The 20,723-nt window shown below is 41.1% G+C and overlaps 1 protein-coding gene across 2 annotated transcripts; it reads right to left on the minus strand.

The window, feature by feature from the left end:
- Positions 1-1,970: 1,970 nt before the first annotated feature.
- ASB4 (ankyrin repeat and SOCS box containing 4) lies at positions 1,971-18,268 on the minus strand. 2 transcript variants are annotated; one of them, XM_075211213.1, is made up of 5 exons: positions 17,997-18,268; positions 11,048-11,347; positions 8,148-8,638; positions 7,028-7,141; positions 1,971-2,791 (listed from the first exon to the last, which is right to left on the minus strand). In XM_075211213.1, exons 1-5 carry the CDS (start codon positions 18,184-18,186, stop codon positions 2,603-2,605), a joined length of 1,284 nt encoding a protein of 427 aa, XP_075067314.1. In that variant the 5' UTR covers positions 18,187-18,268; the 3' UTR covers positions 1,971-2,602. The 2 variants fall into 2 exon arrangements, with proteins under 2 accessions (XP_075067314.1, XP_075067315.1); XM_075211214.1 differs by lacking the exon at positions 1,971-2,791 and adding an exon at positions 5,844-6,359.
- Positions 18,269-20,723: the final 2,455 nt, after the last annotated feature.

Here is a 20,723-nt window from a genome sequence, read left to right on the forward strand (position 1 = left end):
GATCACATGACACACAGTCTGAGCAAGACAGGGCAGCAGGATGAATTGCCCCTGCTGCTTATCAGTGTATCTGCTGGGCCTGCAGCCCTGGAATCCTGCCATTTACGATGAGTGCATAGGTGCTGGATGGGGCCCACAAATCCTGGCACACTCAACGTCCTTGAGTGCCACCTTGAAGCACGCGTAATTTTGGCCCGCACCCTGCGGGAAGATGACACTTTCCTGTCATTACTACACAGGGGCGGGACCAAAATAATGAAATTATTTACGGGACAGTGAGTGAGAGTGATGTAATGTCCAAAATAAAGTAGGCCTGAGATCAAGAAAAGAGGGCTAGGGGAGCAGGTCAATAGGTACAGAGGGTGATGGAATATTAGAAGGAGAACACAAGGAAACAAGGCCTTGCTCATGAGAGCTTACATCCAAATGGAAAGGGTGGTATCAATTGGGTTGGGACGGTGAAAGCCAGGACAATAAAGTTAGGTGGAAGCTGAAGCCTTGAATAAAGAAATGAGTTTTAAGTGCACGCTTAAAATCTTTGAGAGTAGAGGCTAACCTGATGGAGCGTGGGAGATCGTTCCACAGCTGGGAAACAGCCTGGGCAAAGTCCTGGAGGTGGGAGTGGGAAGAAGTGATCAGTGAAGTAGTGAAGTGTCGATCATTGGCAGAGTGAAGAGGGTGGCGAGGAGTATAGATAGAGATGAGGTTGGAGATGTAGGGGGGGAGGGGGGGCGAATTGATTGAGAGCTCTGAAGGTGAGGGTGAGGAGTTTAAATTTAGGCCATGGGGAGTCAATGTAGGGACTGGTGGAGGGAGACAGCAGAGATAGAGCGGCGGGAGAGTAAAATGAGGTGGGCAGCAGCATTGAGGATAGACAATATAAGAATCAGGTAGGTCAGAGAGAAGGAGGCTGCAATAGTCAACGTGAGAGATTACAAGAGAATGAATAAGAGTTTTGGTGGCTTCAGTGGTGAGAAAGGGTCAAATCTTAGATAAATTCCGGAGGTGAAAGTAGCAGGATTTTAATAGGAACAGGGTGTGAGATTTGAAGGAGATGGAGGAGTCAAGGATGACCCCAAGGCAACAGACTTGAGGGACAGAAAGGAGGTTAGTATTATTAGCAGAAATAGAGAGGGTGGAGGTGGGAAAGCCCTGGAACGGGGGAAGACGATAAGTTCAGTCTTGGAAATATTAAGTTTAAGAAAGCGCTGGGACATCCAAGGTGAGATGGCCGAGAGACAGCAAGAGACATGAGACATAAAGGAAGGGGATAAAAGAGAGCTTTAGGTATCATCAACATAGAGGTGGTACTGGAGGCCAAAGTAGCGGATGAGGGTACTAAGGGAAGAGGTGTAGAGGGAGAAAAGCAGAGGGCCAATAATGGAACCTTGGGGAACTCTGATAAGTAAAGGGAAGAGGAGGGATGTGGAGTCATGTGTAGAGACAGAAAAGGAGCCGTTATTGAGGTAAGAGGAAAACCACGAGAGGACAATATTACAGAGGCCTATATATCATAGAGTTTGCAAAAGGAGGGCATGGTCAACGGTATCGAAGGTAGCAGGATTTATTGAACGTTCTAAAAAGGAAAAGTGGAGGTGTTACCCATAGCAACCAATCAGAGTCTAGCTATCATTTATGGAGCACATTCTAGAGACTGATAGCTATGGAAACACCTCCACTTTTCCATTTTAAAAGGTTTGATAAATCCATAGTGTTATGTTTTGTGGAATATTTTCACCAGGGAGGCAGAGTTCTTCTACCGAGTATTAAAACAAGGAGCATGAATATTTATGTCATCAATTATTGTCTGTCTGATTAGTAGTTAATTAAAGAGAAGCTTTGAGATTTGTTTTATTTCACATTAAATGAGAAAGCTGTAGGGAGTATTTTATATTGATCGGTAACAAGAATTGCCAAATAAATCCGTTTTGTTTTCATGATGTAAGAAAATACAATATGAAAGTGGTGAATACTTTTTATCGCCCTGTAACTGTATTTATTTGTCAGGTATAAAAAAAATGAATACAGCAGAGTTACAATGAGCAAATAGAACAAAAAAGTGAAATTTTACCTCAGGAAAATATGTTTACTTTATTGTCAGGCATTAGAATATATAACTATGCAGCTCACTTAGACAAACCGTCCAATCTGCCATCACTGTATATTACTTTCTTGCCCAAGCTCCAAATCACAGGAAGTGTTCAGTGATGTCACTGATTCCAAGCGTACTGATTGGCTGTGCCTTCAGTATAGGCTCAGCCCACAAAATGGCTGGAGACAGGTTCCCATTCATTTACTATATTACTAATACCAATGAACATTGATAGTATGATATCTATTTGTATTGGCAGAGTATTATTAATTAACAATAAGTGAACATTTATGAGATTATGTACAAATAATAAATATAAATACAGTTATTAACACAAGTGGCCAGCCTTTCACTTGCGGCTTGCTATGGCTTCTTCAGCACTATCTGTAGCAGCAAGCGTTGACAGTCTGCGTCTCATCAGCCATTGTGGAACTACAAGTCTCAGCATGCTTTGCCAGCCAGCAGCGAGGCTCAAGCTCTTTCCTCGGAGTTTGATCACTGAGAGTAAAGTTAATAGAGTCGCCCCTGCGGTTCGAGCAGAAGATAATTCTTTAGCGTGGACGGCAGCAAGAGCTGCGGGACGACGCGGTGGCACCTCTTCCGCAATACTGCGCGGATGGCGCATCTGGCCTGGTGCATGAGTGACCTCGGAGTGTTACTGCAAACCTCAAAGAGGGAGTCGTAGAACGACCGGTGTCTCTGTAACGCACAAGGAGCAGTGTCAGAGCAGCAAAGAGTTTAGCGTTTAAACAACATACTCTCCAACGTCACCCACTTCACCCGATACGTGATCTACTGCTAATTTCCTCCAACTTAGTATTTCCTTAATGCACTAAGCTCTGCATGATTTGTCTAATTATAAAACAACACATTTAACATCAACTAACAGAGAACATGTGGCCTGATTCATTAAGGATCTTAACTTGAGAAACTTGTTATTTTAGTCTCCTGGACAAAACCATGTTACAATGCAAGGGGTGCAAATTAGTATTCTGTTTTGCACATAAGTTAAATACTGACTGTTTTTTCATGTAACACACAAATATCAACTTTAAATTTCAGTGTAGAAATAAGCTATCAAGTATTTGTGTGCTACATGGAAAAACAGTCAGTATTTAACTTATGTGCAAAACAGAATACTAATTTGCACCCCTTGCATTGTAACATGGTTTTGTCCAGGAGACCAAAATAAGAGGTTTCTCAAGTTAAGATCCTTAATGAATCAGGTCCATGATGTTGCAAATTAATATTAGCAGAGGATTATGAAACAAAATGATCACCAAGGGGGAAATAAGTCATGTTTTACGGCTCAAAAAAAAAACAGACATTAAAAAAGCAGCATCATAAAAAATGCTTTGTGTGCCTTTTGCTGACCCTTATTACAAGCCCAAGATAATATTTTTTCTATGTTTTATTGATTTGTAAGTCATTAAGGAAAATAAAGCAAAAAACAGGAGTACATTTGCACCTTGACAAAACCATTTTGCATTGGAGGGGGAGGTACATGTAAAATGTGATGGCAGATTTATAATTGGGGTAGAGCTTGTCCTAGATCAACTTTAAATTTCAGTGTAAAAATAAAGCAATCAAGTGTTTGTGTGCTACATGAAAAAGCAGCCAGTATTTTCCTTACGTACAACATAATAAACCGATTTGCACCCCTTGCATTGTAACATGGTTTGTCCCGGAGGAAACTTACTAATTTTTTTGCTTTGCTCTCCTTAATGAATCAGGTCCACAGTGTATATATGCCTGTGCTATGGAATAGCTTTATCTGGCAGTAATGGAGTGTTGTGTTTGAACTAATGAGCCTAATCATTCAGGTATTTATTTAACATTTTGCATTATAATATAATTTTTGCATATTTATTCAAACCAGGACCCCAACTTTCCAGAAGCCAATTAGATGACAATAAAACTGCAAGAACACCAGGAGGGCACAAAGCAGTCAGTAAATGACCAGCGGCAAGGATCATTCTGTGTTTGTGGAGCAGACAACACTATAGCACAGTTCTGCAAATCTAACTGACAACATGAAATATAATACTATTGTAATATTTAAATGCTTGTGAGGTTGTAACACTGCACTGAAATAACAGCCGTGTCAGAGCTAACCTCAGCTATGTAAAGGTCATATGCATAGACTTGTGTTATAGCCACCGGTTCTGTGCCAACCAGGGAAATATGTCTGTGGATTTTGTCCAAAAACAGATTGGTGGGCTTATGCTAGGGTCTGTGTGTGCTATAAAGAATTTAGATTGTAAGCTCCACCGGGGCAGGGAAGGGACGTGAGAAAATATTATCTGTAAAGCGCTATGCAATATGTTGCAATTATATAAAGGTTGATAACAAATATCAATAATACGATAAACCATGCATGACAGTTTGAACTATGCCCCAGGTAATCTCAACTGTATGTAGACAGGTGATGATAAGAGGAAACTGTCCAGAATTATGGAGACAGTGAATCTGCAAATTACTGAGAGTTTCATAACCATGGATTCCAGCCTGAAGATTACACATTTTGTAACGACAAAGGAACAGCGCATTTTACATAACAGAAAAAAAAGTGGCCAATGAAAGTGTGAGATGGAGTGTAAGCTCATGTGCCCAGATTACTCATCTCTGACAGTGTGTGTTATATATCTAGAAAGGTTTCAGATGTAGTGGGGAGATTGTTATCTATATTATAGAACTGTGGCTGTACAAGCATTTAGAATTGTGCTTGGACAGCTTGACATCATTTCCGAGGGGTAATCTCACATGAATATATATTACCTGCACACATTAGGACAGTCATCAAAGCCTCAGATGGCCGTGACGGACCTATGGTTTTCCTGAGAGCTGGTTATGAGGGATAATGGGGAATAGTGACGCAAGTTTCCTCCCAGTCATATTTCTTAGGCTGGGTTGAATTGTGGGGAAACTCTATGTGGCCATTTTTTGTGAAAGGCGCTATTTAGGGAGCACAACGTCACCTCTTTTGTCATTATTTAACTGTAAACTATATATATATATATATATATATATATATATATATATATGTATGTATATATATTTATTTACCGTATATACTCGAGTATAAGTCGACCCGAATATAAGCCGAGGCAGCTTATTTTACTACATAAAACTGGGAAAACTTATTGACTCGAGTATAAGCCTAGGGTGGAAAAGAGCGCCCAATTTGAAAACCTAAATAAAAATGATAGGTTTAATCTATGAAATCATTTTTAGCTAGATGACAAGGAACATTCATAAATGATTATAAAACCTAACCTAAATAAAGGGGTAGGGATATAAATGTATGAACATGGTGGCTGTATTGTTTGTTCATTATGTAATTGCACTGTAAATAAAAAAACAAAAAGGAGAGAGAGAGAGAGAGAGAGAGAGAGAGATTTTTTCACTTACCCGGCAGTGGAACGCATATGCGTTTCAACAACAGGAAGTTCGGCATTTGGAACGCAAGTTTGCGTTCCAAATGCCGACCTTCCTGTTGTTGGAACGCATATGCAGAAGTTGACAGCCGACGGACCGGACACCAGGTAAGTTCACCCGTGTATAAGCCGAGTGCCCTTTTTCAGCATACAAAAGTATGCTGAAAAACTCGGCTTATACACGAGTATATACGGTAAGTAAGAATATTAATATATTTCATCAAAATAGTTGTTATTTACAATCTCCCCCTTAAATTTATCTGCTCTTCTTATTAACAAACTACTAATGACAAAACACATGCACATGGAAATTATAAACCACAAAAGTTTTGCATGGCCGCCCAAGCTAGTGATGGAGACACCGGTTGTATAATTGTTAACGCCAGTCCAGCTGGGCACAACTGGAACTGCCATACACTTCAGAAGCTCAGTTATTGTCAATTAGGAGTGTAATAAATACAAATAGAATCCTCCACACTTTTTTTACATGAAATAAATCGCTGCCATAAGAATTTAGAACTAAGTTGCCAATTTGTACTAAAACGGACCCAGCCGGTGCTTCACAGTCATTCGATACATTTGGGAGGTGTTTAGAACTGGTGGCAGAGGAGATTGTTGGGGGAACATTCACATCGCTGATTGGATTTCAGGATCGCATGGAACAAAAAATAACGATTTAAATTAAATGTTTGAAGTAAATTATATACGTACCTTTCAAGAAAAATTTATGTACATGCTCCTATTATGAGCTGATAATATTTCACATTGTGTAGATCAGGAGCTAACCAGTAAAAGGATTTCCATTGTGCATTATATTTAATCTGTTTATTCTGTAAAACCCAATAAAAATTTATTTAAAAATTAACAAACAAAATAAAACCCAGTAAAATCATGAAAAATAAGCCCTTCCCATGATCCATCCAAACCATGCCCCAAAACGGACCAAACCCAACACCTGATCCGTCAAAACTACATCCACCGTCCCATGAAGACATATCATCATCACCATTTATTTATATAGCGCCACCGATTCCGCAGCGCTGTACAGAGAACTCATTCACATCAGTCCCTGTCCCATTGGAGCTTACAGTCTACATTCCCTAACATACACACACACAGACAGAGCCTAGGGTCAATTTTTGATAGCAGCCAATTAACCTACTAGTAGACATAGGGATATATTTACTAAAGTGCGGGTTTGGAAAAGTGGAGATGTTGCCTATAGCAACCAATCAGATTCTAGCTGTCATCTTGCAGAATGCACTAAATAAATGAAAGCTAGAATCTGATCGGTTGCTATAGGCAACATCTCCACTTTTCCAAACCCACAGTTTAGTAAATCTAGCCCATAGCCTATTTTGGAGTTAGATTTTAGCAGGACTGTCCGTCTCTATATGATACGCTGATACTTTTACATTTAATTTAGAAATCTTACATCTGATGTAGACAATTGTGTTATTTTATTTACATTTATCTTTTTATGCAGTTTTTCAGTTACCTCCAGGGCATCATCAGGAATTGCATTGCTCCATCTGTATGTTGCCTTTATGTGCTCGTAGGCGTTAACCATGACTTCCACCGCCCGCGGGTGCGAGTGGCATTCCTGTAAGACCTGTACACGTGGCAGCAGGTTAATATCATTCGCTATCACAAGTCTAACACTCATCATTCTCCCACATACAAGCTCAGCGGGTATCCAGGCGACGCTGGATTTCATAAAACATCTTTACGTTTAAAGCAGTTGGTTCTATAATGAAGAACACATTCAGGATAAATATTTAGGCAAACATTTAAAAGAAAATTCCACCTATAAAAATGTAAATTCAGATCCCCTAGTGGATAATAAGATGGTATGCAAACAACTGTTATTTTTTTGCTGTCGAAAATCTTTTAAAATATTTACTTGTTTGCAGGAGAATCCAGCTATAGTGTATCGAGTGAATTGAAATGACGCTAGATGGCAGCATTGACAGCCCTTGACAGGTTAATTACAAGAGACCGTGACAGAGCCTGAGCTAGATTAATGCAACAATTCCATTAAAAATCATTTGTGTTTTTTTTTTACCTACTATAAATCACTGTTACAGGCTATAAGAAAACTGTTGGTATTTACCATTTCCTCTTGTCTTTTTTTCTTCAGGCTGTAATTTATGATTTATGATTCTGGCCTACCATGGCAACCACAGTCATATGACACATGATGTAGTGAGCAGAGAGACTTTGGAACGCCCCTCTGAGCTCTGTCTCCACTGTGACATCCTCCTTCCCCCCCCCTCTCTGCCATCACCTGACATGCTGAGAGCTGTGAGCCTGTGTCTATGTAGCAGACTGACTGTGTCTGTGTCTGGCAGCCATTTTTGCTTGCCAACCAGAGAGCTTTTAAAAAGGAGCTAGTGAAGTGTAAGAGGATAGCTAACCAAAATGTGTGTAACACACGCTTAAAAGGTAATGGACTTGCTATTTGTAGAAAATAAGTCCTCTATGTGGGATTGCTGCTTTCAGTTTACACTGGCACTCTTACCATGGGCACACGTGCTCTTTCATAAAAAAAACATCATTATTTAAGCACCTCGGAGGAAGACTAAAGAATATGGATGATATTTTGGAAAATAATTCACCTTATGAAACTGTGGGGGGTATATCCTTGCTGTTCCATGGTTTAACAATAGCTGGTAGCAGATTTCTGGTCTGCCAGCGGCGCGAACAGAAGTCACTTTTAAGACATACTGTTGGGGCGCGCAGCCATTAACATCCATAGTATTGGCCTCAGCTCCCGCCTCTAGCATCATAAGCATCAAGACGTGATCACAGTTCCACGCGGCCTTGTGGAGAGGTGACTTAAAGTCCATATCTCGAGAATTGACATCAGCGTGATAATGCAGGAGCATTTTACAGATGAGGTGATGCCTAGCGCTGTATTTCTGCTCCTTAATATTCAATGCCCAGTAAGCGGCGGTGGCCAGAGGAGTTTCATTGGTTGAGTTAGTGCTGTCTACTTCTGCCCCGTGGTCGATGTAGAAGGGTACAAGCTCAGGAACTCCAAATCGGGCAACTATATGCAGCGGGGTTTCCTCAGACTGATTCCTGCTTTGCAAGTTTACGTTTGCTCCTAAAAACAACAACATTTACAGCAATAAATTATTCCGACTATACTAATTTTTATTGCTAAATGGGTTTTTAACCTTCAGATGCCTGTAGTATTTTTGGCTTGTACATGCCCCTCTGCAAACGTTACTAATTTTTTTGGCGCTTTTTTAGCTTCTGTTTTGCAGCTGTCTTGTATCCAGGGAAAAAAATAGGGCCTCATTTAGAGTCGGATGCAATGTGAGTCGAAGACTTACATGAAAGAGTAGGAGTGGGAGTGTGCCGCAGCTTGGTAGGGTATTGCGAGTGGCATGCAACCCCAGTGGCGTCCCACTCGTAATACCCTACCAAGCTGCGACCAGTTCCTGCAGCTAGCTAACTACTTGCGCCACCTAATTCCTGCCGCACTTTTTCAGTCTTGTTTGACGTGTGTTCCGCCTGCATCTTGATCCGACTTCAGTAGTTTTTGTGGGTAGACACCCATAGTATCTGAATTACTCACGGTCACGCCTATATAACTCCGTGTTCCACCCTTTCCCTCGTACTGAGACTCAAGCTGTCGCAGTGTACACTGCATCTGAAAAGCAGACGGAACTGCAGGGAACTGTTGCTTACTGCACATGCCACATCAGTGGAAATGTACAGGAGGCGCCTGAAATGGACTTTGCGTCCGACTCTAAATGAGGCCCATAAACAGCTCAGCTTAATCAGGGGCGGATCCAGAACTTAATTGTACCGGGGGCGAATTAGAGGGGGGCGATTTAGCCCCGCCCCCCTTTTGACACCTAAGGCTGCCGACGGCTGCACACTATGTGCAGGTCCGTTCGGCAGAGAGAGTTAGGGAGAGAGTCCTGCCCGGCTGCTCTGATTGTGTCAATCAGAGCAGTTGGGCAGGACTCTCTCCCTAACTCTCTCTGCCGAACGGACCTGCACATAGTGTGCAGCCGCCGGCAGCAAGCCCCTGCTAGGGCGGGCGATCCGCCACTGAGCTCAATAGATCAATATAAGGGTTACAAGCACAACTAAAAAAAAATGTATTTATTCAAAGTTGCAGGAGGATATGAACAAGCTAATAAAGGAAAGCAATCTGAAGGTGGGCATACACATAAATTCACTTGTCTGTACTAATGATGTGCGCCATACATAAATAGTATAATTTCTGGTGCTTGAAGCAGGTCGACCATGTAAGCTTAAAGGGTAACTTAACTCAAACATGCTTTTTCCTGGATGAATTAGGCTGGAAACAACAACTTACTGGAACATCTCCTGATACTTCTTTTGCCTGAAACCCCTTCTTGAAATCTCAGAAAAACATGATTGTTGCAATTTCACTGGATTGTTGTGAATAACTGAGTGACAGCTGTAACCATGGAACAATCATCGCAACCCATAGTTTCTTTAGACTAATTTACGACGGCAACTATTTCAATGATTGCCCAGAAAATATGTGATAACAGAGGTATAAAGTACTTATTGTTGTGATGAAACGTGTGTTATAACACTAACCATTCTGTTTCTCACATAATGTGGATTATAGCAAGTATTTTTTATAGCCCTTGCTTTTGTTCCCCAGCTCACCAGACTACAACTGCATTGTCTAATTACACGTGGCTAAGGGGACATTGTAGCTCAGTGTAAATATGTATATTGTGTATTGTATATTGATGACTTGCAGTAAGGTTGTTATTCATTGTCTTTAAAGTGAAGCCAGGGGGATTATGGGTAGGGATCAGGTTGCAAGATACTGGAGGGGGAAAACTAATTAGTGTCCATTATTCTCACCAGACTAGTCCAGACAGGCCATCTAAAAGGGGAGGTTCTGTGGAAGGACAGCTCATCTTCACTCCCCTCTCCAACCCCCCCTAGTCCAGAACTGACCAATGGTTAAGGAGAATAGACCCAGGGGTTTGCCCAGGGAGGGGTAAGACTGTGGAAACTAGACCCGAGATATAAGGAGCCACGCCTCTCCACGGGGGACGGGGGGCTCGTTCTGGGATTTCATGCATGAAGAGTGCAAGATCTGGTTTTGAGTTGTCGTTCTCTTCTAGAGTCTATATATGCACCTGAGAGAGATCCATGGGTCGTCAAGTGTGAACAGCCAGGTGACTGTAACTCCTTAAACTAGTGGGGTAAGGGACAGATGATGTGGTAAACCTGCCTGGCATTTACTTACTGTGTGTACATAACATTCTAGTGTTGTTTGTATGACAATAAATATTCTGCTGTATTTATCTAACTGCATTTGCCTGAGTGACTATACGAATCCTAGAAGGTACTGGGTAGACTTTCCTGGCATATGAAGGCACCCGCGGGTGGCCAGCCAGCATGAAGTGGGTAGCATTGGGCCAGATAAACCCGGTATCTTCACAATAGTATAAAATAGACTACTTGGATCGCTTAGCTTTAAGTAATTGTACAACACTAGACCTCTTACCACTCCATATCAGTTCTTTGGCACATCTCACAGACTCCTTGGTTTTGCAGTAATGTAAGGGCGCATGGCCACTCATGGAGAAGGAATCGAGTTTTGCTCCATGACCGATAAGAATCTTGACACAATCTAGGTTGGCTACTTCACACGCTACGTGTAACGGCGACTTCCCATTTGGTTTCATGTCGATAGAGGCGTGATGATTTAGAAGTACCAGCAGACTTTCCAGATGTCCCAGCATTGCGGTAATGTGCAGTCCGGTTGCCCACGATGACACCAATTTAAAACTAGGCAACCAGTAACCTACAGGATGTAAAAAAGAAAAAAAGTATAAAAATGATAAAATTTAAAAATGAGAAAAGTGTATTGTTTTGTCTTCAACGAGTTCTAAATGTGGGACAATCACTGTCACTCTTGTCATTTACATTGTCCTTTATAGCAGCTCTCCTGACCCCCAGCATTCCTACACCACGCCAGGCAGTAAACTATGACCAAATTAAAAAAATATACATAATTTTACCAGTTATTTAGGGCAATAGGAGAAACCAAACGAGCAGTTTCTGTCCTCCAGATGAGTGGTTTGTATCAAAATAAAATCTAACAAGCAAAGACTACAGATACAATGGAGCAGACTAGATGCCTATGGATCTCTATGCTGTGCCACGGGTTCACTGACCATAACATGAGAAAGTACTGCGGGCATTTCACAGAGAAGAGATCATTTAGCTGGCAGTCTTCTCTTGCAATGTATCTGGATAAGCCCAAAATGTTAATAATTAAACAATGGTAAGACAACTTCTACATAAAAAAAAATATGTAAAAGTAACCAATATTCCTTGTATAAAACGTTAAGCTTAGGGTCACTAAGGCAATGCAAATAATAATTATTACTATCTTTTAATTATAAAGCTATGACATTTTACAAAGCGCTGTAGATTGAGGGGATCAAAATTACATATAATGAGATCATAATCATCATCATTTATTTATATAGCGCCACTAATTCTGCAGCGCTGTACAGAGAACTCACTCACATCAGTCCCTGCCCCATTGGAGCTTACGGTTTAAATTCCCTAACATACATACAGACAGACACACACATACACACACACACAGACACACACACACACATACACACATACACACACACACATACACACACACACACACACATATACACACACACATACACACACATACACACACACACATACATATACACACACACACACACACACACACACACACATACACACACACACACATACACAACACACACATACACACACACATACACACACACAGATCAATCAAACAGAAGGTAAATATGACTCAATACAAATTATCTTACATTCTAAGGAGCTTATTTAGTAATGGCGGCATATGCCCCCCCGTTAAATATCCTCCCTTATCGCAATGATAAGGGATAATATTCTCTGACATTTATTTAATAATCATCCTGGAACAGTGCATCCAATGGGAAGCTGTCATGATGATGACTTACCTCTCAGCTTTGGGTTCAGAGTGTTTGCTGCGCATGTGCAGTGTCATTTTAGACTAGTTACCAGAGGGGAGAGCAGGAGGACTGCGGAGAAGAGCCGAAGATCCCTCCCCTGCGGTGCTCTCCCCATAGAGTACAACGGCTATCTCCATTGGGGTCAAGCTCTGAAAAGCTAGGCTTTATGGAGCTTGTTAAATTGGCCCAAACCGCAATCCCCATTGCAATTATGGGGACTGTTTAATGCAAAACTTAGCCTATCGCAGGAGATATCTATGAAATATCTATGATATATCCTGCATTAGGCTTCTGTTAGGTCACTATGTTACTTAAAAATGCCTAAACCATGCGGAAAAGCCGTTTACGATTGGTTTGTGGCTTAATAAATATGCCGCTAAGTGGGGGGAATACTTGATACATAAGGAAGCAGAATAACAATAGGGGGAAAGTGCCTGTGGCTACAGTAAAACAGCAGCCTTATCAGTCATCAATAATAAAGCAGTTATTGGCAACTGGCATCTGTGCAGCTACTGGTAAGGGGGAGAGACAGTGGATAAGATCATTTATATATATATATATATATCTATACTTAATATACAACAATGTCAAAGACAACAGGTATTCACAATCATTGCTGGACCTCAGACGCGGGCTGGGAGAGGCGTGGCCGGGGGGCACACAGGCGGCCGCATCTCATGAAAAGGGATGCGGCCGCGTCATTAATGACGCGCCGCATCCCCTGTCATGTGATGCGGCCGCCTGTGCGCTGACGCGGCCGCATCTGATGTCATCAAATGCGGCCGCGGGGGAAAGAATTGTATTTTGCAGCCGGGGGGGGCGGCCGGTCGGCCTACCCCTCGGCCCTAATAGCGGCCTGATTGAGCGGCCCGGGGGACCGATGCCCCCCTGCCCCCCGGGCCAGCCCGCCACTGCTGGACCTTCATATTGTGAATCACTGCTCCTGTTTTACACTGGAAGGATTTTCCTTAGCCCATTCAGCTGAAATGTATACTATATTTTTCATGTGCAAGAAAAAGATACTATCTAAAACCGAGGGCAAAGTGATAGACTTAAGGGAAAGCTTATTTTGTGGTTATTTACCAATGTAGTCCACATTATAAGCCATATGTATAATAAGTGCCTTACAGAGAAAGTGGGCTAGATTTACTAAACTGCGGGTTTGAAAAAGTGGAGTTGTTGCCTATAGCAACCAATCGGATTCTAGCTGTCAGTTTGTAGAATGTGCTAAATAAACGATAACTAGAATCTGATTGGCTGCTATAGGCAACATCTCCACTTTTTCAAACCTGCAGTTTAGTAAATATACCCCAGTATCTTTTCATTTTCTTGCACATATTAGATTTCAATACTACTGGAAGCAGCAGGCTTACTTGGCTGTAATAAACGGTGACACTGTATTTTGGATGAAGAAAGAGATATTTATATTTGAAAAATGAGTAAAATTGTAAATTATGTTTGAACCATAAGTTACATCAGAAATTTTCTAGTGTGAAGGTTAAAATAATTACGTGTACTATATTTTTTCAGGTATAGCATGTTATTACTTTATAATAAATATATTTAAATTTACATAAGGGAAAATAAGAACATTGTAAGTGAATATAAGCTCACACAAGCAGAGCCTCTCTGTCTCATGTCTGTCTACCTTGTTGGTCCCCGTCTAGCTCACACCTCCCTGATGTGTTATGCTATTAATTTTTGTGCAGTTTAATGTTGATTATCAACTCTTATGTATGGAACTGTTGTGCCTGACTCACAGTTTGTTGTACCATATGCCTGCTATTATGATTAATTATATTCATGTTTTTGGAATCATAATTATTTGTATTCATGTATTTATTATTAGACTTAATTGTATTTGTTATTCTGCTTAATTGTAATCTTGTAATTGTATGCCAGCCGTGTTCTTTGGAAATTACCATAGAATCTCCTGACAGATGTTGTAAATGTTTTCCTTGAAATAACAGGAGCAACACTAAGAGCAATGAGATCAGTGTTGGGCTCTGTGCTGTTGGACTAATAGGGAACTGAACCTTCAGAAGAGGTGTTTGAGATTATTGGACAAGGAAGAAATGAGAGATGTAAGGTAGGCCCGTTTTGTACATGTGTAGGATTGTACACAATACATTTATAATATAGGAAATCTGCAGAGTAGGTTCCTCTAGTGGCATTCAGTATATCGGGAGCATTTTTAGAGGTTGTAGACTTGATTCATTAAGAGACGTAAACCGCAGTTTTGTGCGTATAATCTGTACAGTCACTCATGCCCAAAACTGGACCATACGCCACAGAACGCAGTAAGGGAAACATTTTTTGTGTGCCTCAGTCTGACTAGCTATATATGGTCTGTAGTGCTCCCATCTGTCTGTCTGTGCCCCAGTATCTGTGCTCCATCTGTCTGTGGTGCCCCAGTCTCTGTGCTCCCATCTGTCTGTCTGTGCCCCAGTATCTGTGCTCCATCTGTCTGTGTGAGTCCCAGTCTCTGTCCTTCCATCTGTCTGTGTGTGCCCCAGCCTATGTTCTCCCATCTGTCTGTGTGTGCTCCAGTCTCTATGCTCCATTCTCTCTGTCTGTGCCCAATCTGTTTGTCTGTGCCCCAGTCTCTGTGCTCCAATCTGTCTGTGTGTGTCCCACTCTCTGTGGTCTACCTATCTGTGTGTGTCCCAGTCTATGTGCTCCCATCTGTCTGTCTGTGTCCCAGTCTCTGTGCTCCCATCTGTCTGTCTGTGCCCCAATCTCTATGCTCCCATCTGTCTGTGTGTGCCCCAGTCTCTGTGCTCCCATCTGTCTGTGTGAGTCCCAGTCTCTGTGCTCCCATCTGTCTGTGTGTGTCCCAGTCTCTGTGCCCAATCTTTATCTGTGTGTCCCAGTCTCTGTGCCCAATCTTTATCTGTGTGTCCCAGTTTCTGTGCTCCCATCTGTCTGTGTGTGCCCCAGTTTCTGTGCTCCCATCTATCTCTGTGAGCCCAGTCTCTCTGCATGTGCACATGTATGACCCTATTTACATAGTTACACTGCAGAAATAATGACTGATTAACTGGTTATTGTCAGAAAAAAAAAATATTGTATGTGCGTAATTATAAACATTAAAGGATGGCAACAATATAAGGATTTCTATAAAGTTTCTAGTAGTTTAAAAGGTAATGTAATCCCTCTATATTTTCAGTTTTACAGCACAGTAGCGTCTGGACACTGTTATCTTCTGTACAATCACTACTGTTATCAGCATTCAGCTGGTATCAGATCATAGTATCCAGACAGAGGAAACAGGTAAGAGAAAGGAGAAGGGACACATGGAAGATATACGAGAGAGGTGAATAAACTAGGCGCATTGTACAATGCAGAAGGGACACAAGAGATAAGTACACAAAGAAGACCTGAAAGAACATGGAAGATATTACGGAATGGTGAAGGAAACACAGGAGAGTTCTTATATCATTCAATATTGTTTATATTATAGTTTATACTATATAGTGTTAAAATGCATATAAACTTAATTATTCATTATACCCTATCCCCCGCTCCCCCGTTCCATCAGAACTTCCCCCAACTTGTCCACCTTCATCGGGCCTTAAAAACCCACCTTTTCCTTAAAGCCCTCCAATCCCCCACCTAATTGTCCTCCTCCCAGTCTCCGCCTACCCCCCTCCCACTCCTGCCCTCCCTCCTGTCCCCCTCTTACCTCCCTCCTTTTCTTTCTCCTCTCCCCCCCTCTCCGTCTCAGCCTCCGTTCTCCCCATTCCATCCTCCTACCTTTGCGTCTCTGTCCGTCCTACCCTCCCCTTAGATCAGGGGTGGGCAAACCTGTCCTCAAGGGCCATATCCAGTTCATGTTTTTAGGATTTCTTTAATCATGTACAGCTGAGTTAATCTATTTGGCTGGGTCAGTAATTATCCCACCTGTTTCTACAGACAGAAATCCTAAAAACATGAACTGGATATGGCCCTTGAGGACAGGTTTGCCCACCCCTGCCTTAGATTGTACGCTCCTTCAAGCAGGGCCTCCTTTCCCTCTGTTCTCCACCACCTTAACTCTGCTCTCCAGCTCCTTGTCTCTTCCGTGAGGTCCTCCTGCCCTTCTACCCCGCTGGGGGCTCTCACCTCTCATCTAGCTGTACATTGAGCTTCTGAGTTACTGTGCTTTTTGTTAACTGTACCGTGCTGTGTCACCCTGTATCGTGTTTCTGTCTGTCCCTGTACGGCGCTACGGATACCTAGTGGCGCCCTATAAATAAAAATTATTATTAATAATAATAATAATAATAATAATATCCATCTATCTATTTATATATATATATATATATATATATATATATATATATATATTTATATATCTGAAACTGCTTGGTTAAGTAACGATAGGAACATGAAGGAAAATGTAATTTTCTTGTGGTCCTGAGCATGTTTCTCTATCTAATGGCCGTACAATAAAAACATTTTATTGCAATTTAAAAACATATAGTTCCAATGGGGCACCGCATGACAGTTCTATCTCTTCTGAAAAAAAAAGAACACACCAAAATTCCAAATTAGTTCGACAATAATATTACACATGGCATATTAATCAGAAGATTGTTCCTGTCACTACAGCTCAGATTACCTCCAGTAGTGAAGTGGTTAAAAAAATGAATCTCATCAGCTACTGTGATGAGTTAACTTCCCTGAAAGATGAACTATTTGCAGAGTTTCAACAATGTTGCAACACAGTAAAAATATATCAATAGTTGTAGCTGTCAATTTACTGAGAGGAAAGGGTGGAGGAAGGAGGGGAAGCCCCAGTCAGTATATTTACAAACAGAATTCATTAATGTCTGCTGAAATACCCATCTCACAAGTATACAGGTTAGACACAACATTTATATGTGACTTTTTTTCCCCAACAGAGGACAGAAAGAGTTAATAGCAGTAGTTTGCAAAGCCTCTTATGATTGATATATATATATAAAAGAAAAACCGGTGGAGTTTATTAATTTAGATAGGATAACTAGCAACACAATGGGTGACAGTCCCCATTATTAGTGTGATTTGCTCTTAGACAGCACCAAGAAAACTACAACAACTGCAGACCAAACTATTAGCTACAGAAGTGTAAAAAAATGACCAGAAAGTACTGGCATAGAGTTTCCAGCAAATAAAACCCAACAACTTTATTTTACTTATGAGATCCATGTGTGTTTGAACCTGGGGACATTTGTTGCACTTAGAACGAGTACTGACGTGATGCAATGTCTAGAGAAGGATTATATCAGAGAGGCTTGTGTCATGTAATCCGGTGTAATATTGCCTAGTCATTCAGCCACAATATATATATATATATATATATATATATATATATATATATAGCATTCAGATAACAAAGCATGCTTGTGTAAACAGCTTGGATACCATGCGGCCCTTCATGGTCCCACTTGCTTCATTTATGCTGATTCATACCTGATTTGTATGAAGCCAGAACCAAGTTCTCATCCTCCACCTCAAACACAGCATCCACATCTATTTTCCCCTCGTTTAGTATATTTTCCACTTCTACATAATTGTTTGATTGCAGAGCCTGGAGAAAAGTCTCTTTAAGTAACAGTTTTGCCATAGTGCGTGTACGTTGCTGTCCATTATCTGTGTCCATGCTGGTACTGTCTAAGAGTGACAGCAGATTGTTAAATGTCTTAAAGTCTGTTATCCCATACCCCTACCTTAGCAGTACTAAAGTCACTGTCAGTAATACTATCAGCCGGCAATGGTCAGTCTGTCTATTTATACACAGCCACATGCAACTAATTTTAGATGACACTGAACTATGGTCTTTAAATCTACTAAATCAACAAGGGTTTTGTTTGGTTGCCAATTGCTGATAATTAATTATAAGATTATAATTAATTATAAGTAATTAATTCATAAATTATTGTTAGCAATTCTTCGACTATAGTGCAACTATGTTACAAAGTTGTTGTTGTTGTTGTTGTTTTTTTTTGGCTTTATAATTGTTAAAATTTGCATTCCTAATGCTGATGTCCGCTGGGATCTCACATGGAAAGCCTTAATGACAAGCAGATACATATTTTCCAATAATGTATAATTGAAAAGAGGAACAAAATTTGGCAAATCAATCAGGGACTGTCTGGAACATTTTAGCAGTCTGTTAGGAATATTTTGAAGGAAAATAAAATGAAGGTTACCCAGTGATCCAGGTAGCCCAACATGAGACCGGCCCAGGGGTCATTGTCCCCCAGCCCAGCCAGCCCCTAGACTCAATCCAATAACGATCCGTCTGACCGTGGATCTGATCAGATTGACTCCACCCGTATTTTCATCCAAGGCCACGCCCCACATCAGATAACATAATTTAAACCGTTCATCTGAATGGCAAACACACAGGGTATGACCCCGCTATTAGTGTGACTAAGTCACTTCTGTGCTGGGTAGATTATGTCTTGCTTTGAGCCATTACTATCATCAAGTTTTGGGTGAAATGATATTTTAAGACTGCAGTAATATTAATGGTAGAGATGCTCAGGCATATCCGAGTACTGAGCTGAGCCGACTCTGTACTTTTGCGGCCCTCAGAATTGAAAACGAGGCAAAACGTCATTGTTACGCCGTCGGATCTCGGGAGTTTTGGATTCCTTTTTAAGATCCAACATAATGGTGGGTGGGAAGGAGGGAGGTCCCAAGGACAATTCCATCTTGGGAGGGATGGAGGGCCCAAGGACAATTCCATCTTGGGAGGGATGGAGGGCCCAAGGACAATTCCATCTTGCACCATTTTTTTTTTCTGCCACAGCTGTGTGCCAATGTGTCCTAGATGTGCTAGGAACTGCCGTGTGTTTGTGTCATTGCTCTGTCGCTTACCATCCAGCCAGGTCGCTGCAGAATTTGTCCGAAAGTGTATAAAAATAATATTGTGACCTGTGAGGTGGTCAAAATTAACTGCAAATTACTTAAAATTAGTGTTATTGAGGTTAATAATTATGTGGGAACAAAAAACGAGCAAAATGATGTGATTTTAGCATATTTTAGGATTTTTTTCTAAAAAATACAGATCAAAACCAAAACCAAAACATGAAGCTAATCCAGTTCCAAAACCAAAACAAAATTCAGTTCACAGGGGGTCAGTGAGCATCTCTAATTAATGGCTACATTTTCCGGATCCAAAGGTGGATTTAGCTCCAGACAAGACAACGAGACAAGCAGGAAGAGAGCAGACAATAACTATATGATATACATTGACTGTGATGTGTTCACAAATAGAAATGATGTTTGACTTTATTGTTGTCATCATGTTCAGTTCGGAGTCGTATCTGTTGTTCTTACCTAAAGGATGATGATGACAGGAGCAACATGTAGCTTTAATAAGTAAATAAATAAAGGCACGCTCACATACATAAATAAACAGCACCAACGCTATAACCTGCGCTGGTTATCATGAAAGCTTCGGGTGAATGTGTGCTCCCCCCTTCCAAAATGTGAACCCGCCGCAGCCAGCTTAGCATGGGGCTTAATAACCTACGGAAATTAGGCCGAAAAACATTTGGGTCTGCTTGGGGAACACCGACCCCATGCCGATTAGCAGCCCAAACATGAGTTAAAGTCAGATAATTAGTTTAATTTAGATTGTGGAACTACAAGTGCCAGTAAGCCCTGACAGCCAGTGCCCGCTGTGACGCTAAACTAATAGTAAACACACAACACAGCAGAAAAACTCCTTTATTAGAAATAAACACTCAGCAATTCCCTCGTTCCCACTGTTATTAAACACCTAAATTCATAGGAATCTTCTCTTCGTCATTTCTATAATATATCGAGGTTTAAAAAAACATTAATAGGTGGAGATGTTGCCTATAGCAACCAATCAGATTCATTTATTTAATACATTCTACAAGATGACAGCTATAATTTGATTGGTTGCTATAGGCAACATCCCCACTTTTTCAATCCCGCAGTTTAGTAAATATACCCCAATGAGTTCATTAACAGCCCACAAGGTCTGTATGCGAGTACACACTCAGGTAGGAGCAACTCAAAATAACTTTTATTTGTACATGTACTTTCCTGCCAGAAGTTTGCAGCCAACAGTAACTGAAGCTTATAGTTGACAATTACATGATCCCTGTTGCCTACACACAATGCAGCAGTAATTTAGTTGGCTGACGTAATATTCATGTA

The sequence above is a fragment of the Mixophyes fleayi genome, chromosome 5, assembly GCF_038048845.1.
Source record: "Mixophyes fleayi isolate aMixFle1 chromosome 5, aMixFle1.hap1, whole genome shotgun sequence".
NCBI classification, from domain to species: Eukaryota; Metazoa; Chordata; class Amphibia; order Anura; family Limnodynastidae; genus Mixophyes; species Mixophyes fleayi.